The following is a 22,276-nucleotide window of genomic DNA, read 5'->3' on the forward strand; positions in this document are numbered from 1 at the left end:
AGGATCAATATCGCTATAATGATAATCTGCTAGACTAGGTTAATCCTCACTATGCTCATTAAATTTGTGCACATTAACATAATACTTAAATAATTGGTAGAAATTAGCTGAAACTGAAATCCTCAACTGTTTTGAAAATTGCCAATGGGATCAGAATTATTGAAATACAAATCAAGAAAATTATCTTCCGCCATCTTGCTTGGTTGATGAACTTGAAAGTGTATCCGTGTTCTAAATTTAGAAATCTGAGTAGCAGGCTTTCGTTCCGTCAGCCAGGACTGAATAGAGGTCCTAAGTAATTTGCAAATGTATTTTTCAATCACACATACTGAGAATTGAGCCTTCAACCTTCAGGAGAATATCACTTTTACAATTGATTTTCCAAATAATGAGTTATTAATGAATAACAACAGCAAATATCAATGGCAATTTGTACAGTATTAGATTGCATGATTTTCATATTTCCCCGTCTTCCTCATCAGCAACACTTTATTTCGTTCTCAAGCTCATCTATAAATGCAGAAAATTAATAATTTGACAAACATCAGGCCAAGTAAACGATAGGTTTATTGAGTCGCATGCTATTGATCAAATAATTATTGACACCATAGTTGGTTGATTACATAAAGCTTTGTCTTATTGATGATCATATCAGAGATAGAGAGAGAGAGACAGGGGAGATATACTGTTAAGTTTAAAGATTTTTGGATTACATGTTTGTTAACTCATATTTACATAGCTTGTCTCCTGATCACTTCTATCAAGATTAAGCAATATTCTTCTCTCCAAATCCCTATATTATCTTGCCTTCATATATAGATGATGCCACTTATTCTTTTATATTCTAATTTCCATTCTCACTGTTACAATATCTTTCTATTACTATAATGGGGTATGATCTCGCACAGTTGAGAGATTCTATTTATAAACGATGCTGCTAGGAACTGACGAATCGAATTAATTCACATCCTGCTACCAACCAATCAGAAACCAGAATTGTTTCATAAACATTAACCCTTTTTGTAGCAATTTCGCATATGTTTTTTTCCATGTCAACACGCGAAGAATCTTTTGCTCTGTGGATTCCAACTCGAGAACTGTCTACTGCAAACCAGTCACCTCCTAGGACTTGTATAGAACAACGAACCATCGGAAACTGTTCTGTCTACTGCAAACCAGTCACCTCTCAGGACTTGTGTAGAACAACGAACCATCAGAAATTGTTCTGTCTACTGCAAACCAGTCACCTCAGGACTTATGTAGAACAACGAACCATCGGAAACTGTTATGAAACTAAACATGGCTTACACTTCTAGACTCACAATACTAGATTTAACTCTATTTAAAACATTTCCTGTCACATAACCTAACCAGTAATACATATTAACAGAAATATATTGGCTAATTCGCCTACTCGAATATTTAAATACACTATGCCAGATAGCAACATTCACCATGAATAGGTTGAGCCAACTTTCCCCATAGGAGGAAATTTCATGGGAATATCAAGTTCACAAACAGTTCCCTGTCGCATGTATATCCTAGTTAAGGGGGGATGACGACGTTAGGCTTTTGCAGTTTTTGCAGGGAGGTGTTGAAATCCTCTTACATACAGCACCTGGTATTCCCAAATGATCTCCCATCAAGTACTGACGAGGCTCAACGTTGCTTAACTTCTATGATCTGACGAGATCTAGTGTGTCAACATGATTATGCTGTGTGTGTGTGTGTGTGTATTAACCTGATTTTTTTGTTGATATTATTGTTTGCATGGAAAATATTACTAAACAAATGAATATTTAGTCCGCAAAGGTAGAAACAAGGGGGAAAAAATGAGACTCGTACACTGTATGGTATTCTATGCTATGTATGGTATTCTATATCCAGCCCCACGGACTAAATATTTGCTTGTTTGATAATAATTTCCACACTAGCATCAACAACAAAAAATATATATAACATATTTTATATTAGATTATTTAGACTATTCTCATCGTGAGTGTTATTCACACAACATTTCGTCTGATGTAACCTACCTTCTTTTGGTGTATCTTGTAAAATTTTGGAATGTGCACAGAATTTGGAACAGGACTCTTTATTCAATCCGTTCTGTATAAACAATACAATTATGAATTAAGACTCACTCATGGCTGAGAGAACGAGAGCATGCTACCCTCATGTATAAAATAATGGACTTCATTCGAAATTCTGTGCAGATTAATGACTTTGATAGAAAGATTTCCAAATTCAATAAGATATACCTGAAAAAAAAAAGGTTAGAGGCTACATCGACTGAAACATTGTGCAAATAACACTCAAGATGAGAACAGTAGTCCAAATAATCCAAATTATCCAAATTATCAATCCTCATCTAAAAAGTTCAGAATTATACTGTTTTAATGTCAGAAATAAATTTCCAATATTAAAATAATATAACAAACAGATCATGCAGATCAGCAGTTTCTATTGGCTAATAAAAATAAATGAGTTTTAGCTTTGGCACATTCTTTGAAACCTAGACTCAAACAAGAGCACCAACAAGATAGTGACACAGAAGTTGATAGGGAATCAGTGCACTTCCACATGTTGATGAGTCATAGTTTCACATTGCTTGCTTTGAGACCCACTAATACATGTAGCCTGAGGTTGCAAGACTTCAGTTGATTTGTCTCAGCACTTTTAGTGGGTTTAATACAAATAAAATCCAAACACAACCCACAATATTAAAGACGTATAAGAAACGTTTATATGCAAATCAATTCAAATAACCACTTTCTATCGGCTAGTAAAAATAAATCGTTTGTAGTATCATTTGCAATGGCAAAAAACTATGTACATTCAAAATCTTCACTTAATATTCCACTCCTGTTGTGCAAATAACACTTACGATGAGAACAGAAGTCTTAATAATCCAAATGATACAAATTATAAAATAATAATCAATCTTTGCTTGTGTTAAGTTGATTAATCGGACTATTATTAGTTACCTCCCTTTGGCTGGGCATATGTCATGTTTTCTTTTTGAGTGATTTTGTGATTAGGGGCCAGCGCAAGGGAGGTAACTTCAGAAAAAAATACCCCCCCCCCAAAAAACAACAACTCTTTTTTTTCCTTGGAGTTACCCCCACCACTGCATTGTGTTTCTTTAAAAAACAAAAATATGCATGGGTATCGATCCTCTGTTTCGTAAAACATTTTTTTTTTCACTCATATTAACAATTAGTATAGATATCCCAAAAAATTGAGTCATAGGGAAGCCTTTCAAAAATATTTTTAGTAAACCTCCTTTATGATCTATCAAATCCACGGTTCGAATTCTTGAAATGCAGAGCCAACTCTCTTTTCCTTAGAAGAAAAAAAGAAGCATGTTTTCAACAACTAAAGAAGGTCGCAGGTTGCAGCGACCGAAACGTTGTGCTAATAACACCCAAAATGAGAATAATAGTCTGATTACTCAACATAACACAAGCATTCACATCTCATCTAAAAACTTCAGAATTGCAAGTGTAATTTTTGTTTTCATGGTCAAGAAGAATTTACAATTTTAGGTTCAAGACAGCATTGTTTACTACTTATTCAGAAGATATCCAATCACCATGTAACAGCTCAGCATTTTTTAAAATTTGTTTTTATTTCTTTTTTTTTTTTTTTTTTTCCAGAAAATTGCCGACCTCATGGAATCCACTTGTCTTATGGGAACACTATCCGTGACATTGTGGTTGTGTGGTCGACGGTGGCCAATTGTACTGGTCAAGTCAGATTTGGGAAGCATCCAAAAATTTTAAATAATACTGCTCCCGGTAGGATGGCGTTCTTCAATGAAAGTAATCCTCTTGGCAGACATTATTTGTTTAGAGCAGAACTTTGTGTGAGTATTTTGATTTATTCTCCCTTTTTTATCTGCCATTTTAAAAACTGTTTGATATTTTTTTTATATTATTTTTAATATTCGTTCATTGCTATCTACTTTGATATTATATTCTTGAAATTGGGGGGAAAAATATGCATAAAAATTGTCAGTATAAACTTTGACAATATTCTCCCTCGGCAATCCGGGACAAGATCAAAGTGTAGTATCTGTTCTTCAGATGCTGTGCTTCAATTTCTTGTTCTCTGTCAGTGGAGGAGAAATCCTTCACGACTGAGATAATTTTTATTTTTGTCCCTTTTCCCCACATTAAAAAACGACCCTGGTGTCTAACTCTGTCCCGTGGGGAGGCATTGTAAATAGGGACTTCTCAGCCTGTTGAAACCAGGCAAAAGTTATATCATGTTAATTTAGAACGAGTGGTTTATACCAAATTGATGATTGAGTATGGTTAAACTTGTGCTCATTTTTGCATTAAATACTAACTTCTATTAATCCTTATTAATCTATGATTGTGCATCGAACAATTATCATAATACTTAGTTTGCTCAGTAGTTTCTGAGAAAATTTCTAGAGTAAATGTGGTATTGTGGTGACTAATCCTTATTAATCCATAACTGCGCATTAAACTGATGCCATAATACTTAGTTCGCTGCACTCTATCATAACAGAGGTTCATACAAGATTTCAGTCAGATCGGCTCAGTAGTTTTCAAGAAAAAGCAGAACGGACAGACGGGCTAAGAATAATATAATATAAATTATTTTTTTAAATTTATTATTAGGTTTTTTTTTTAATTTTTTTTTTTTTTTCTGTGCTGAGTTAAACATTTTGTAAATAACTTCTAACTACTGTCTGTTGCAATTTCAATTGTGTCACTCATTAGAAGCAGGTCGTCATTTTCTACTAAAATCGAGGGAGTTAGCTGTCTACTGTTTTGGTTTTGTAATTGAACCTAAAAAGACAAATGCCCAATGAAACTCAAAAGGCAGTAGCAAAAAACGGAAATACTACAACCATTCGGCCTTTTGTTGTTGTATTTGCTTGTGTTTTTTTTTCCCCCATCTTTTCTGTCTCCGGTCCGTGAAGGAGAAATCTTTCTAAACTAAGGCAATTTTAATTTTTGTTCCAATCAAATAGCCTCTCCTCTGTGGGGAAGTGAGAGCTTTTTCACAGTAAAAATATTGAAATTATCAATAACAGTAAGAAAATTAATTGCTAAATTTTATAATTTTGTTGATATCTCTTGAAAAATGCTAGAATCTATTATAATAAAATCGTATTTCTGTTTGTTTACAATTTGAGTTATTAAATTCTTTATTCAAGCTAAAATTACAATGTCAGTTTCAACTGAACAAAAAACTTAGGCACAAGGCCAACTCAAAATGGGGGGAAAATGGGGATCGTTGGTTATCCTTATCACTCTAGAACTAAACAAAAAGTTCCTCTTAGCTAGTATCTTCTTTCACCGTAATACCGCATTCACCCTTTCGTTCTGGGGGACGTTCTACTTAGAACCCAATTGTTCAAAACATTTTTTATTTATGTGTAAAAACAAAAAAGATAACAATAATGATGATACAATAATTCATTTGCGTCGAGGGTGGGGGAAGAAAAAAATACAAAAGTGGATGTACAAAAGGAACATTGTTTTACAAGTAAATTTCCATACTGAAAACAGACGTTTACACAATTTCATACCAAAATGATTTCTATACATGCTATTTATTCAAAGGAAATCTACGTTCAAGAAGTTACCTCATTTGCATATTACATTAAAGAAAATTCATTTTAATAATTATCTCCGTGTGATAATCGTTTGTTGTAATAGAATTGTTTTAATTATTCTCTTTAGAAATATTATCTTCATTTGATTTACTTATTTTATTTTTAATTTAATTTATACTTAATCTATTTTCAATTATTATTACCGATACCAGCTGCCTTTCAAAACGGAAGTAAGTTTATTCATTTAAACTGTGAGAGTAATTTCCCTTTTAGCTACGAGAGATATTTCTCGTTTAATTTTCTTAGATGAAAATGGAAGTGTTTTATGCTTCCATAGATTTAACATGCGGCCCACTTTCAGACAAATCAAAAAATGCAAGAATCTATTATAATAAACTCGCATATATTCGATTTAACTTAAATAGAATGTGACTAAATTGAGCAGTTACAGAGAACTATTTTCTGTGGTGAATCAATGCTTCTCCCCTCTGAGTTCTTTGGCCATAGGCTGACCTATCAGCTAACAGGGTGCATTGATTCATCTGCTCCTTAAAGGGAACGTCAGTCTGTCAAGACAGGATCTTCAATCAAGCAACACCTCCTCTCTCCTCCCCTGTCCACTGGACATCCTGCTGTAACATTGACGGCCTCCACTGGAGATAACTGCTATTAGCTGGGACGACACAGTACTGACTGACCGACGACCACTTCAAAAAGAACTTTCTGTTCCTTCTTCCTTTTTTGCAATCCGACCTGCCAGTTCCTGCTACCAATAAATATTTCAAATTGTTATTGTTAAAAAGAAGTTTGTTGTTCTTTTGTACTGTGTTCTTTAAATATATTTTATTAGGAAGATAAAACCATTACCTTTCCTAAAAAAAACCCTCCGCATGCCAATGTTTCAACCTGCCAACGCCGGGTATATACAGCTAGTAGTTTTATAATCGTATTTATAATCGCTTAGTTAGTATTTATGCATAGACATTTACTTACATGTGATCAGTGTTCATTAAAACGTAATCTAATAAGCCTAAACATATGTTTCAACCAACCTTTTTTTTTATATATATATATAAAAAGTATATATAAAAGAAATTGTGGAAACCAACAATATAGATTTAAATAATCCTGAAAATATTTTATATTTATTTGCATAAGACCAAGGTATTTTTCACAAGCAATATAGTAAATAAAGGAAAAACAAATGACTATTTATATTCAGAAAGGTATTTTATTCTCTTACAAAGAATGCAAACAAAAGTTGATGTTTAGTCATAATTAGGGCTATGACAACAGCATATTCTTTTCCTTGTTTTGATTCTCAGCTATATATCCATTGATATTTTATGTTTTTATATAGAGTGATGTGATCCTCGGTTGATTAATTGTGTCTAACTGTGTCGGATATATACTCAAGAGTATGCTGTTGTCATAGCCCTAGTCATAATAATTATTTTTATTTATTTATTTATTAGAATGATTGTTTTGTAATGATATAGGCTCCACAAAGACGGGAGTGGTGTCATTAAAACGAGCGACCTTTTATGCTCCAGAATTTATTTTTCTACATAGTCACCAACATTCTCAACGCACTGTTGCTGGCGACGGGATAGTGGCTGTGCATAGGTGTCTGGAGTGCGCTTTGTTACTCACACCTCTGTCGTCACTCTGAAATCAACGAACCCATGCCCTTTACTGATATTAACTCTATCAGTTTTGTAAATGCTCAACAGAAGCTGGTGAATATTAATCCAGTCAATTTTTCCTGCATGGAAGAATTCAATGACGCATCTCTGCTTCTAATGCACATCCATGACAGGGGCTGTTTTCTTATTCTCGCATTGTCAATATTTGTAACAGAAAGATTGAACTTCCAGGTTATGAATACATAAGTTTAGTCATCTGAACTATGCAATTTGCAATTTGCAGTCCCCTCTGATTCATTCAGATGGAATACTTTTGGACTTGTAATTTTATTCATTCTATGAAGAAATCCTACGGTTTATTTTGTTGTGAGGGTGTGAATTTTGAATTGTTTGTCTTATCTTAAAAAGTACATACGAAAATATATTGTCAAAAATGTTATGATGTTATGATTTAGATCTCGTTTTGACTTGGGGACGCCGTCATACTGTCTGCCACGTGTCACCGTGACGACCACCACTCAAGTTTCATGATTCCTGACCGCTTTGGGGAGAAACTGACTACGTAGGGATTCACGCTACGATCGCTACCATGGCACCAAAGTCGAGGCACATGATCATGGTTACCTCCACAAAATTACGGGCAAAACGCTTAGATGCCTTACACACCGTAGCGAAAACAACAACCCAAAAGAAACACAGTTTTCTCGACATGGAGGCAATTTCTTCATCACTAACCGTTTGTCTACAACTACGTCCGCGTGCTTGCTATATTTAGCGAAGCCAAGGAAAAGACAGCAGAAGGACCACCAGCCTCGCCATCACCACAACGCTACGGCTGTCGCGACCAATGCTACTACTACTACAACGAAGGCTTCGGCGCGCCTTCTAACAACAACAACTATCGCTATTGACACACGATTATAACCAGCACTGCTGCTACTACCATTACCAACGAAGGCTTCGTCGCGCCTTCTAACAACAACAACTATCGCTATTGACACACGATTATAACCAGCACTGCTGCTACTACCATTACCAACGAAGGCTACGTCGCGCCTTCTAACAACAACAACTATCGCTATTGACACACGATTATAACCAGCACTGCTGCTACTACCATTACCAACGAAGGCTTCGTCGCGCCTTCTAACAACAACAACTATCGCTATTGACACACGATTATAACCAGCACTGCTGCTACTACCATTACCAACGAAGGCTTCGTCGCGCCTTCTAACAACAACAACTATCGCTATTGACACACGATTATAACCAGACCAGCACTGCTGCTACTACTATTACAAACGAAGGTTTCGTCGTGCCTTATAACCACAATAACAACAACTAACAACAATCTGCCATCTTCACCCCAAGGACAGCTCGTTATTATTCTGTGTTATTTATTAGAAAATAAATTGTTGAGTTCGTTCAAATCTTAATCCTGTGTTGTCTATTCTTTTTGCTTGTCACCATACGCTTCATAACATAACAAAAATATGTAATAAAAAAATATCAATGGAAAGAATAAACGTCAAACGTGTACTTGCCTGTTGAAACATGGTCAGCATTGATGTGTTTGTTTAAAGGGGATTTGATTACACAAAACATAAGTTTTAAGCCCCCAGAATTACTGAATCTGAATTTTATTGGTACAGTATCAGAATATTGTTTCTATAAAGAAAGAATACAGTGTAGAAGAGTAATGTTTAAGTAAAAAATGAATATGGAGGGAATATGGCTGCTACCCTCTTTTTGGAAGATTTATTTGGGAGAAGCAAATGTCTTGGAATTAATGTAATAAGTTTTGTAAGTATAAAAAATGTCAGACTATTTTTGTGAAACATGCTTTAGAAAGTGTTGTAGATGGTAAGCAATTTTCGGTTATTTTCTTATGATTAAAGTGTCACAGGAAAAATCGAGTTTACTTTATTATATAGGAGATGAAATCGTATAATAATAGATAAAGAGATATATGAATAAGTAAATGGATAAGTGAATGGATAAATAAATAGATAGATAAAAAAAAAAAAACTGAGGTTCCCAAAATTGATTATATGTAAAAATAGCAAGTTATGATAAATATAAAAACAGTGTTTTAATTAAGTATGCTATAATATGATATTGATGATTTATGAGACCGTATAGATGTAGGTAGTTTATAGTTATAATCTTATTTAGCATATATATATTATTGATGTTGTGGAAATATTTATATGGATTCAAGTTCATTTTTTTTATTATTGCTTTTTCACCCCAAACAAGGCACAGTGCCACTTGGCTGTAAGGAGCTATTATTTGGGAGAAAATTCTTAGGGATACTATGCAGGAAGTTAAGCAGTAAAATATCTGTTCATATTACACTTGAACTTCTGCATGTCAGTACAGTCAGGGAAGTAGGGACGTGGGAAGGAATTCCAAAATCTAGCAGTTCAAGAGAAGAAACTATTTGAGTAGGTTTTCCAGTATCTAGGGATCTCTACAGTGAAGGGATGGGATTTTGATGCTTGTTGAGTTAGTCGAGAGTATTTACGTTGAGGAGGTACAAGGGCTTGGAGTTCATTGGAGCAACTTGCATTAAAATACTTGTAAAATAAGCACAGAGATGCAACATTTCATTGATGGGACAGAGGTTGGAGTTTGGTTGACAGTGCGGGACCTATCAGGTTAGCGATTCTTTTTTGAACCTTGCCTAGGAGTGAAAGACTAATAGCAGATGCACCAGCCCAAATGTGACAACAATACTCCATGCATGGGTGAATGGTGGCCTTGTAGAGGTACAGGGTACTCTCAGGCATAAGTAATTTTCTAGCACGGTAGAGAGGGAGCCCTTCTTTTTCACAGCACTCTTGGTAATACCCTCGAAATATTTGTTCTAATTCATGTTCCCTGTGAACGTTAAGTCGAGAAGTTTGAACAAATGGCTTTCAGATAGAGTATCATTAGTATTTAGACATGTTTTGGAAGTATTGTAGATAGTGAGTTGAAAAAAATTTGTATAGGGAATATTCGATTATTTTTTTATTATGACTAAAGTATCAGAGGAAAAATCGAGTTTACTTTATTATATAGGAGATGAAATAATATAATAAGAATAGATAGAGAGACATATGAATGGATAAATAAATAAATAAATGGATAGATGAATGAATAAATAGATATAAAAAGAACTGAGGTTCCCAAAATTGAATATATGTAAAAATATCAAGTTATGATAAATATATACATATATACAGTGTTTTAATTAAGTATGCTATAATATTATATTAATTATTTGTGGGACTATATAGGTGTAGGTAGTTTATAGTTATGAGAGTATAATATCATTTTATTTAATATATACATTTCACGGTTATGAAAATATTTATATGGGTTTAGGAGACCAAGATTGGTATTAAGACCTGTATTGTGTTAAACGAATCCTGTTCTATCTGAATACGTGTTTTACCCCTGATACTTGGATTACAATAGGATCTGATTGTATTCATTTCATCACTACCTCCCTCCGCCCTTTACAAAAAAAATAAGACATGTTTAAAACTTCATATAGACAATAATATCTACATATTATTTCTTTAATAAATGTTTATACAAAGCAAAAAGCCATCACACAAAACATCAAAGATACAGGTAACTTTCGGACATGTGGAGACAGACAGACAAAAACAAACAGACGGACAGAGAGCTTGTTCTGCTATAGCTAGTTACATTATGCACGCCTCCCCCCACATCCATTGGGGACAGAACCCCGAATACGTTTTTCCTGCTTGAAGTCTCATCAACTAAGGGAATACAAAAACAAAAAAGACATTACAAATTTCGTGTAGATAATATTCACATGTTCTTCTATATGAATAAAATATATAGTCATCCACATGCAGTACTGTTTCTCTGTATCACAGCTCATTTAGTGCGGCTATAACCCTAACACCCTCTCTTGTCCGAGGGCCGGGCCACATCCGTCGCTATCCTGGTTCATGGGAGCATACTTGTGATGTACTTCTGGTTGTGTTCATCGCTCCCAGCTCACAGGACCATAGATGCAACCCAGCAGGGCTACATTCTTACTTATCTAGTGGTGGACCCCTCAAGGGTGACCAGACTCTCACTGGTCACTGGAAAATATCTCTCTGCTGCTCAGGACACGCAAAATGTGCATGACCCTAAGTCCGTGTGGCAACATTGTCGATTTCGGTCGTTACTCTGGCTTTGTGCTGGATCCAGTCTATCTCTTTCATCATCTGGCGTCAGGGCATACCTGAAATAAATTGCATCTTCATTCAGGCCGGCAATCGAGAAACAAGGAAAAACTCTGGGACATTTTTATATAACGAAACAAAATAATTATTCATAAATCGTTTTACACTTGTTTATAGTCGAGTTCTTTGATCCAAGCTTCATGATGCAGGTTGTATAACTTAAGTTCCTCTAATTTATTTCCCAGCTAAGAACAAGAGCTTTTCAACTTAGCTCTTATGAGGGTTTCGTCCCCCCCCCAGGCGGGGTGAGAGTGATGTGGACGCCTTGATGCCAGTCAGTAAAAAGGACCCTAACTCTAAAAAGCCAATCGCTTTTATCAAATCAGAAATTCCCCTTTCACCTTTCTGGAGTTATTCTTTCTTTTTCTTCCCTTCCTCTCCCTCTCTTCTTTTATCCTATTAATTTGTACTCCCTTTTTCTTCTTTTGAATTTCTTCCCTCTCTCTGTTTCCCCTTTTCTATTCCTCCTCTCGGCTTTATCTATACCCATTTTTAACCCTCATTGCACTGAGGTGTTAACTTATCATGTAATTAGGAGTTATTAGTCACCCCAGGTCGAACAATGCCTGGCGGCGACCCCTCACCCCAAGCTGGCTTTCATATCACTCAACAGAGATTTTAAAAACAACCTTTTCGTTGTTAACAGATATATAACATCTGTTTTTCCTTGACCAAGTGTCAGCATGGCCACATAACCATACCTCATCCTCTCCCATCTTCTCTTCCTCTATTTGAAAAGCAAGATCATCTGGTGTCGTCAGGGATCTCGTCATACGGCTAGACCAACACCTTTCCCTAGCCAGGGATTGAACCTGCAACCATCGAGTTGATAGTCGCTTTTGTAATGTTCAAACTGCTTGTTTATTTACAAACAAACCAACAATGAGCCTTGCATTAATGCCAATTAAGCAGCAGGAGAGATACATTTACGACAGTGCTCTACTCAAGGAGGGGGAGGTCTAAAATATAAATAAAATATATATTTATATATAGATGTGTGTATGTGTGTCTGTCTGTCTGTCTGTCTATATATATATATATATATATATATATATATATATATATATATATATAATATATATATATATATATATATATATATATATATATATATATATATATATTTAACTGATAAATTCTTAAACCATTGGTCACATAACACCGAAATTAACAAAAAATAATAATCATACACCAAGGATGGTTTATAATGAGTAAAATCTTTGTTTTGATGGATGAATAACGCTTAAAAAATATGTTGCCAAGTTGAAATGAAAAATGTTCATTTCAACTTGTCAACATTTCTATTTCGTTCTGCACATGCCCAAATTCAATTCGTTTTGTTTAATTTTAAATCCTTCGATATCTACATCAGTAGGGAACACGGCTGAAGCATAAATGTTTCAGCTTCGGTTCTAGCTGACATCACCCATGCAAATGTTTTTAACTCTTGAAATCAGTGCTATATATTAGGTATAATATAATATTCAATAGAGAATATGACATAATCACATTGACACCAAAGTTAAGCAATGTTGAGCCTGGTCAGTACCAGATGAGTGACGAATTTGGGAATACTAAGTGCTGTATGTAGGGGAACGCCGACACTTCCCTGCAGGAGTTGCAAAAACCTAACATCGTCATCTCCCCTAACGGGGATATACATGCAACTGGGGACCGCTTGTAAATTTTATACTCCCATGAAACTTTCTCCTTCGGAGGAAGATGATTAAATCCACTTTAGGATTAGTGCTGCAGTTTCATTCAGTTCAATAGAGAACCTCTGTAATAATGAATATGAAATCTGCATGAATCAAAATTAATTTAAGCGTATTTTACAACCCGCCCCTCCCCCCGCCACTAGTTGATAAATAAAATCGTCATTCGTTGTTGTGGGTCAATAAACAAGATTAGTCACAAAGTTCAACAATAATAATAATAATAATAATAATAATAATAATAATAATAATAATAATGATAAAAGCAATTGTGACAAACTCTTGATTTTGTTTTCGATTATTTCTTTTTACAAGAACTTTGAAAATAAATGATGCTTACATAAAAATATGAAAAAAATTCACAAAGTGACAAAGGTCAGAGAAAGTTCAAGTTGATAATAATTTTGATCTAATTATATTCATTTAGATTATTGGTCTAATACTATTTACTGTTACTGTTCAGTATCATCTATACTGTTCAGCATGCCATGCCAGCAGGTGGGTCGAATTGACTTCCACCAAAAAAGGAAGTGTCGTGGGAATATTGAATTCACAAACGGTCTCCAGTTGCACGCCTGTGGAACTCTGTTCCGTCTGCCTGCTTCCCTCCGGACTACAACTTGGATGTCTTCAAGTCCAATGTTAACAAATTCCTAATTAACCGCCCCCTTAATTAAACACTTCATCAAATCTCCACACTAACGTAATGTACTTGCAATAACCCTTATCCCTGAGTGGCTTCCGGGCCTTGATAAGTGGTGATCACTGTGTAAAAAAAAAAAAAAAATGTATATCCTGGTCAGGGGAGATGACGACATAAGGTTTTTGCAATTCCTGCAGGGAGATGTCGACGTCCTCCTACACACAACACCTGGTATTCTCAAATTGTCACTTATCTGGTACTGACCAGGGTCAACGTTGCTTTACTTCAGTGATCTAACAAAAACCAGTGTGCCAACGTGATTATGCCGTATATATTGATTATTATATAGTAATTATTATTACTCAATTATCCGTGACCAGTTGGGTCACAACTATTATTATTACTTGTTCCACTTTGATTTCATTAAAAAATTTAAAAAAAACTGTGATATATCTGTTAAGAAATTTTTCTTGCATAACTAAAAATGTCTTTTTATGGATAATGTAGAAGTAAAGGTTCCTATCAATTTTCTATTTAATTTACATACCTTTTACAAACATAACTATGTAAATTAGTTGAAACGAGAGCGTCACTAATTCTTTAAATGCTCACAGAAAAAAAAATACAATTAGAAAGTGGTTGAATCAGCACCCTGAGAGGATGAGAGAAATTGTTAGATGAGAAATGGTTAACTTGTTCATTTTTCATCCTAACAGAATCTTCAGTGTGGACATAACTGTTTAAACCTGTCGCACAATCAAAATCCGAAAACGCAAGTTACATTTAACTCGAATCCACTCTAATTGTTGAGGCAAATTTCAACCATTATGTGACAGGAAGAGAAATAAACTATTTATGTCAATTCATGCGAACATTTATAGCATAAGTTTTTACTACAACTACCAAAAAAATGGAATCAATTAAGTCATAATTCTTTTAAAATTTGCTCTCTTTTTTTTTTTTTTTTAAATTTAGGTAGTAGCATAAATTTTCATTATAGTGTATATTATACGTGTTTCGTTGGATAGTGGAAAATATGTATCTCGTATTATTTGGATTCTTCAGACTTCTTGAGTGTCAGGTTCATAACGTTTTGGTCGATGTAACCTGCGACCTTCTTCAAGTGTATCTTGTCGAATTTGGGAATGTTTCTGTTGAACTTGTGAATTTGAATGGAATTTTGAATAGAACCCTTCATTTAATTCATAGGAGGTGGCATGCTCTTGTCCCATCAACCACAACTGGATAGAGGTCTTAAATAATTTGCAATTGTATTTTTCAGTCGCCCAATCTGAGAATTGAACCTTCAACTTTCAGGAGAATATCATTGTTATAGTTGATGTTTCCAAGTACTTTAACCACTGCGTCACGAGTCATAGCTGACGGGACGAGAGCATACTACTCCCGTGAAGGAAATAGAGGGTTCCATCCGAAATTCTGCCCAAATTCTCGAGTTTGACAGAAACATTCTCGAGTTCAACAATTGAACCATGATACTTGATTTTTGCATTTTAAACTTCAAGTGAAGCCATTATTTACAGAAAATTTTATAAAATCAACAATAAATTCTCTACAGTGCAATGTAGACTAAAATGTGTTGTGCACTAAATCACTGCAGGAAGGCATGTAAAGCTTCCTTCTAGTATACCGCAGGGGTGGTGCCCCTAAGTAGAGCAGACAATAAATCGATTTGCTAGTGTGTGTGCGTGTATATATATATATATATATATATATATATATATATATATATATATATATATATATATATATATATAGCTACTTATATGTCACATTGTCAACTAAATAATCTTTAAATAAATAATATGTCTCGTATTTATTGATTTATTTAAAATTGTGTCAATTTAATTCTTTTCAAAACAATACGTATTCTCTGTCGTCTTACCGTGAAAATAATTGTCTTCTAAATATTCTTCAATTCAATAAAACGAATGTCACTGTTCGGAATGTATTTATTTAAAATTGAACTGTTTTGGTCAACGTGACAACATAATTTGATCTTGGAAATATCCATTTTAAAACGGCTAAACTCGTCATTATATAACCTTAGTGACATTACATTTTTGAAAAAACAAAATTTCTTTTTTTTTTTTTCTATTTCAGAATTTGTCACCTGACACCCTTTATTATTACTACATCTTCAACAAATTTCATTTTGGCTTGACTCGTTACTTCAATATTCCTCCAAATGGAACGGTAAGTTGGTCAGCTATTTTGTTACAACTGTAGTGAAATTACAGTTTGAGAGAGAGAGAGAGAGAGAGAGAGAGAGAGAGAGAGAGAAGGAGAGATCATCATCATCATCATCATCATCATCATCATCATCATCATCATCATCATCATCAGTAGTCTAAAGCCCTTTCACATGTTGATATGTGTTATATGGTTTAAGAAATTGACTTCCAAACTAACATATTTGTGGTCAGGTTTTTATTTATCCTTCTTTCTGTCAAATCTATTTTTATAACTTCCATCTTTTTCTTGGCCTTTCACGATGAACTGAACCTGTTATCTTAACTATCTATACACATCGACTGACCCAAGAACTATCATCTGTGTGTACTAAGAAATCGTTTTGACAAAAGCATATAACTGGCGACAAATACAAGAAACAACATAAAATAATTATCAAATGTATCAAAAGGTAATTTGAATAAAAATTATGAACCTGATACCAGGCACACCTGCATAGTAGAAACAACAAACTTGATCAATTGTTAAAAAGAAGATAAAATTAAGTGTATGATATTTGAAAGGTTATTTTTGCCAAAAGGTAACAGGTGTAATCAAATTGAATCAAAGTCAGATCAATTCAGTGAAACGACAATGGATGAATAAAACATCCTTGGGGTGTGACTACAGCGACAATCCTGTTCCAAGAGGATGTTTCAGCCGGTTACAAATGATTATATAATAACAATCGAAAAAGACATCATTGTTGGTTTACAAGTTGCTCCCCCCTCCTCCCGAAAAGAATCAACTCCTCCCAATTCTTGTAGATGCATCTCCCTTCTAACAACCAACCATCCATTACCAACAATAAAGATATATTGTTAGATTTTCATATATCAGTGTGACGTCATTCTTTTAAATACAATAGAAATACAACATATATCTAGATTTAATTTTCTTTTGAAATGAGTTTATCTTGGCAGAAGGAAATCAATTATCTTCTGAGCGTGCATACATGTACATTTTTAGCTTGAGGGCTTAATTTTTAACCATTTTTTTTAATAACTGATATATATAAAATATGCATGAAGAGAAATTATATGAGAATGATACGATATATGTGTAATAAGTTTTAAAGAAGAGCTTATATTTGATGGACTCGGAAGAAAATTAAACCTGAATAGTATAGAGAGATGTGTGCATAACAGGTGAGACTTTGTTGGTTAGACACATCAAAAGAATGTATAAGATGTTGAAAGTTGAGGTAGCAGGGTCATTTGGTCAAAGAAAACATGCGAGGAAAGTTATGAGAATATATTTGAAAAAAAATTGGGATGAATAAAGACCTGATCAAAGCTAAATTAGTTTGGAATTCATTTGGATGTTTACAAGAGGAACCACGTGAAATGAAAGTATTTCTGTGGCACAAACTGGATTTGAACTTGGCACAACCAGGTTGTCAGTCCGTGTCATTAACCATTTGCCACCGTCACCTCTATTATTATTATTATTATTATTATTATTATTATTATTATTATTATTATTATTATTATTTAATAATAATAATAATAATAATAATAATAATAATAATAATGATAATAATAAAATGAAAAAAAAAGCGTTTCTAACCGAAATTTTAATTTGAACTTGAAATTCATGGTTAAACAAGGAATTGTCTAACACATGTTCGGATGTTTTATGTTTCTGTCTTTGTGTACATTTTTTTTGGCCAAAAGCAACATCAGCGACGAAGTTTTAAAAAATAGCAGAGGAGGAAAAAAAAAAGCGTTTCTAACTGAAATTAGAATTTAAATCTTGAATTCACGGTTAAACGAGGAATTGTCTTTCACATGTTTAGATGGTTTATGTTTCTGTTTTTGTGTACATTTTTCTGGCCAAAAGCAACATCGGCAGAGGAGTTTAAAAAATAACAAAAAAAAGGAACAAAGTAAGCTTTTCTAATTGAAATTATTATTATTATTATTATTATTATTATTATTATTATTGTCATTGTTCTTCTTCTACTTATTATTATTATTATTATTATTATTATCATTATCATTATTATTATCATTATTATCATTATTATTATTATTATCATTATTATTATTATTATTTAAAAAAAAAAAAAATTTACTTTATTGGTTTTTACTATTATCACTAATATTATTACTAGTAGTACTAGTGGTGGTGGTGGTATGTTTTTATTGTTACTGTAGCTGTAATGGTAGGTGTTGTTTTTTTTTTGCTGTCATTGCTATTGTTGTTTTTGCTGTTAATATTATTGCTACCGATATTAGCAATTATCATTGTAGATTTTATTTCTATTGTTGTTGGTGGTGGTAATGGGAATAGTGGTGGTGATGGAGGAAAAAGGTCGGGAGGGGATCTTTAACCTTGGTGGGGAACCCTTCTAGAGATAATGTCTCAATAAAACTATCGGTGGTGGTGTAACCTTAAATTCACTAACCCCATTTATAGAGAATGTTAAATCAAAATATTGAAAATAACGACGTGAATGAGGCTGGAACATCTTGTGATGGTCTCACATCAGGTAGGTGTCCCATTGGTCAACAGGGTGGGTCCTGCCGTCATCATACAACTGTTCGAAATTCTGAGGATGTGGCTAGATATAAGGGGAGTGAGAATGAGAATTGCCAGAGAGGGTCCCAAAACACGAAGGGAGTTGGAACAGGAAATCTAAAAAAAACGTGGACGGATGAGGAAAGAAGAGTACTGTGGGAATGCTTTGTAAGAAGTGGAAGTACCAAATCTGGTGGATATATCCGAAAAGTGAAGGAAGAATGGGAATCGAGAGGAGGACGAACTAGAAATGTCGCAAGTTTGGTATCTCAGTTAAAACAAATTAAAAATAACAACCTACTTTCAGTGATTGCAAGAGAAGAGATTGAATGGATGGTTAGGAATGAAATAACGAAAGTAAAGATGAAACTAGCTCTGATGAAAGAACTGAGAGAGTGGAAGTGCAGAAGGGAAATGTAAGCGATGATGGGAGGCAGACAACTGAGGAGGTATGGAATCCTATGGTTAGGGGAAGTAATGAGAAAGAGTTTGAAGGATCTAAGGCAGATGAGATCATTTACTCTGAGACAATGGAGCTAGTGAAAAGAGCAGATGTATGGAGAAGTGGTGATGAAGTTCGAACTTTGACTTCTATAGAAACGTGGGATATTTCAAGGAGATTCGTTATCGCCACTTCTTTTTATAATGATAATGATGCCACTGAGCATCCTCTTGAAGAGAGAAAAACTGGGGTATAACTTTGGATCTGGTGACAGACGCATCAACCATCTACTGTTTATGGATGATTTCAAAATATTCGGTAGAAATGAAAAGGAAATGGAGAGACTGGTAGAACTTGTGGGGACATACTCAGAAGATATTGGGATGGAGTTTGGGATTAGTAAATGTGCGGTGCTGGTGATGAAAAGAGGAGTAAAGGTTCATTCGAATGGAATAGTGCTGCCAAATGGAGAAATCATGAAAGAAATAGAAGATACAGGATATAAGACTTTGGGAGTGCTGGAAGGTGTAGGCATCATGAACAGAGAAATGAAGGGAAAAGTCAGGAAGGAGTATCTTAGAAGAGTGAAACTAATTGCAAAGTCGAAACTGTATGGAGGAAATTTAATGAAAGCAGTAAATGCATGGGCAGTCAGTGTTTTGAGATACAGTGCAAGAATTTTAGAATGGTCTGACAAGGAGTTGCATGCCATGGATATCAAAACAAGAAAAGTTTTAGCAATGTTTGGTATATTTCACATTCGAAGTAGCGTAGCAAGGCTGTATCAAAAGAGGAAAGATGGTGGGAGAGGATTGAAAAGTGTAAAAGATTGTGTTAGAACCGATGAGATGTCGATGAAGGAGCATGTGATTAGAAGTGAGGAGTGGATGCTTAAGGTTGTGGCCAATGAAGTGGAGGTATGTGAGACCAAGGCTGATTATGTGAAACGTATGGATAGAAAAAGGGCAGAGGAACTGGCTAGGAAGAAAATGCATGGAAGGTTCTTCCAGAATATAGCAGAAGTGGCTGATGAAAGATCATGGCAATGGCTTAGAGCTGGGTATCTGGCTAAGAGTACTGAAGCTTTTGTTTGTGCAGCACAAGAGTAGGCATTAGGAACACGATTGTTAAAAAAAGTGGTTCTAGGAGAGGAAGTTGCTGCAGAATGCCGGATTTGTGGTAAGACCTCTGAGTCAATTGCGCACCTTGCAGCAGGGTGTAGTGGACTGGCCCAGAGAGAGTACTGCAAAAGACACAATCGCATCAGACTTCGGATATATTGGGAGGTGTGTAAGAGGGTTGGGGTGAAGTGTGCTGGAAAATGATTTGAAGAGGTGCCTGATGAAGTGAGAACAAGTGAGGATGGCAAGGTAGAGGTATGGTGGGACAAAAGTGTCATAACGATCAAGCAATTGGAACATAATCGTCCGGAGTTGGTCGTCATTGACAAGGTCTCAAAAAACTGGCAGATTGTAGACTTCTTAGTACCCTGGGACAGGAATGTGAGAGAGAAGGAGAATGAGAAGTGGAGCAATTATGCTCCATTGGCCTTGGAGATAAGGTGTATACACGGGGTTAAAACACAAATAATCCCAGTCGTAGTTGGTACACTAGGAGTAGTATTAAGTCGTCTGGAATGACAATTGAAAAAACTACAAATCCCCAATGTTTTAGGCGGCCTTCAAACCTCTGCAATTATAGGTACCACCAACATCCTTAGGAAAACCCTTGATCTTTGAAGCTCCTGGTTTGAAGCCGGGATTAATACAGATGAATTTGTATTATTGCAACAGATGTCTACCATTGAGTTTTTGTTGGCAGTGAGTATTGGTCTTCATTGGAATTTGGGTGGCAATAGGCCTCCCCAAGATCCCAGTCCTCTTTGCACTCATCCATCGGGGGTTGGGCTAGTGTTTTCTCTCCTCGGTCATTCTGTCCTCGACCCTCCTCACTTATTTGGAGTGGCTCCAGTTTTCATGATGTTCCTTTGTATTTTACATCTGTAGCAGTTTCTGTATGTCCAGAGTGTACCTGTAGTTCATGTGTGTTAGTCTATGCATTAAAGAGGTTCTCCTTAATATTTCATCATCATTATTATTATTATTATTATTTTATATAATTTTTGTTATATATATATATATCCTCAAGTATTTGTTTTATGTAGGACCTCCGAGATCATTTATACTATATTGGAAAATTAATGATGATTTCAAACATCTGTGCTTACTTATGTATGAACAAAAAAATAATGATACTTCATAAATCTATATATTCTTTTGTTTTCGAAAATGTTGTTTAATTGCAATGATCACCGGAATGTTTATTATTGTTATATTGTATTCAGTTATAATTATATATGCTGTTGTTTCAAGGCTGCTTTATATTCTTCTTTATTTGAAGTAAATATATTAATATTGCTGGAGTTTGTGAGTAGTTTATAACTTAGTGAATCAGACATCAGTTTGAAAAATTGTTGGAGGCGTCATTGGAATTCAGTGGGATATTATTAGTTTGTTTCCTCTAAAACTTATATGTTTCTTTATTCAGATTTAAAATCATATATAAAAATTCACTTTTTTTAAATTGATTTTTGTGTAGCAAAATGAAGATTTTTAAAAAGTATTACCTTTGTCTAAAAGTTCAGCTTAATGTGCTCTAAAATACTATAAGTCCATTACCTGTATAAATACCGATATCTTTCTGGTCAATTAGAGGGTTCACACACACACACACACACACACACACACACACACACACACACACACACACACACACACACACACATGTGTATATATATGATTTCCGATCGTCGAATAGTTTCTGATTGTTTACTATGTATACCCACCGATTTGGCAGTTATAGGCATTTGATTTCCTTCAATTCTTGTGTTGATCACTCATAACCTTGAAATAAGATGCTAGCCTATGAAGTTAAGGGTGATTTTGTAACTAGGTTCGAATCTCCTGATCAACAGTAATTATCACTTCTTACACTGATTATTGCGTAAGTGCCTGTAGGTACAAAAATAATTGTTAAAATTTATTCTAAAAATATCGCAGTTATAGAGAGATATAGAGTGAGCATATATATATATATATATATATATATATATATATATATATACACACACGCAAATTATAGTTTATATATAAATAGATGATATAGTTGGTGTGTATATATATATATATATATATATATATATATA

The 22,276-nt window shown here is 34.5% G+C and overlaps 1 protein-coding gene across 2 annotated transcripts in view; it reads left to right on the forward strand.

The window, feature by feature from the left end:
* LOC145284843 (acid phosphatase type 7-like) overlaps positions 1-22,276 on the forward strand; it is a 212,147-nt gene that overhangs the window by 78,101 nt on the left and 111,770 nt on the right. For both annotated transcript variants that reach the window (XM_080133822.1, XM_080133823.1), the window contains exons 2-3: positions 3,660-3,868; positions 15,978-16,070. In XM_080133822.1, the coding sequence (XP_079989948.1) occupies positions 3,660-3,868; positions 15,978-16,070 (302 nt within the window). The remainder of the gene's footprint in view (positions 1-3,659; positions 3,869-15,977; positions 16,071-22,276) is intronic.

This window comes from Euprymna scolopes, chromosome 9 (assembly GCF_053919585.1).
Source record: "Euprymna scolopes isolate OS-2025 chromosome 9, ASM5391958v1, whole genome shotgun sequence".
NCBI lineage: Eukaryota > Metazoa > Mollusca > Cephalopoda > Sepiida > Sepiolidae > Euprymna > Euprymna scolopes.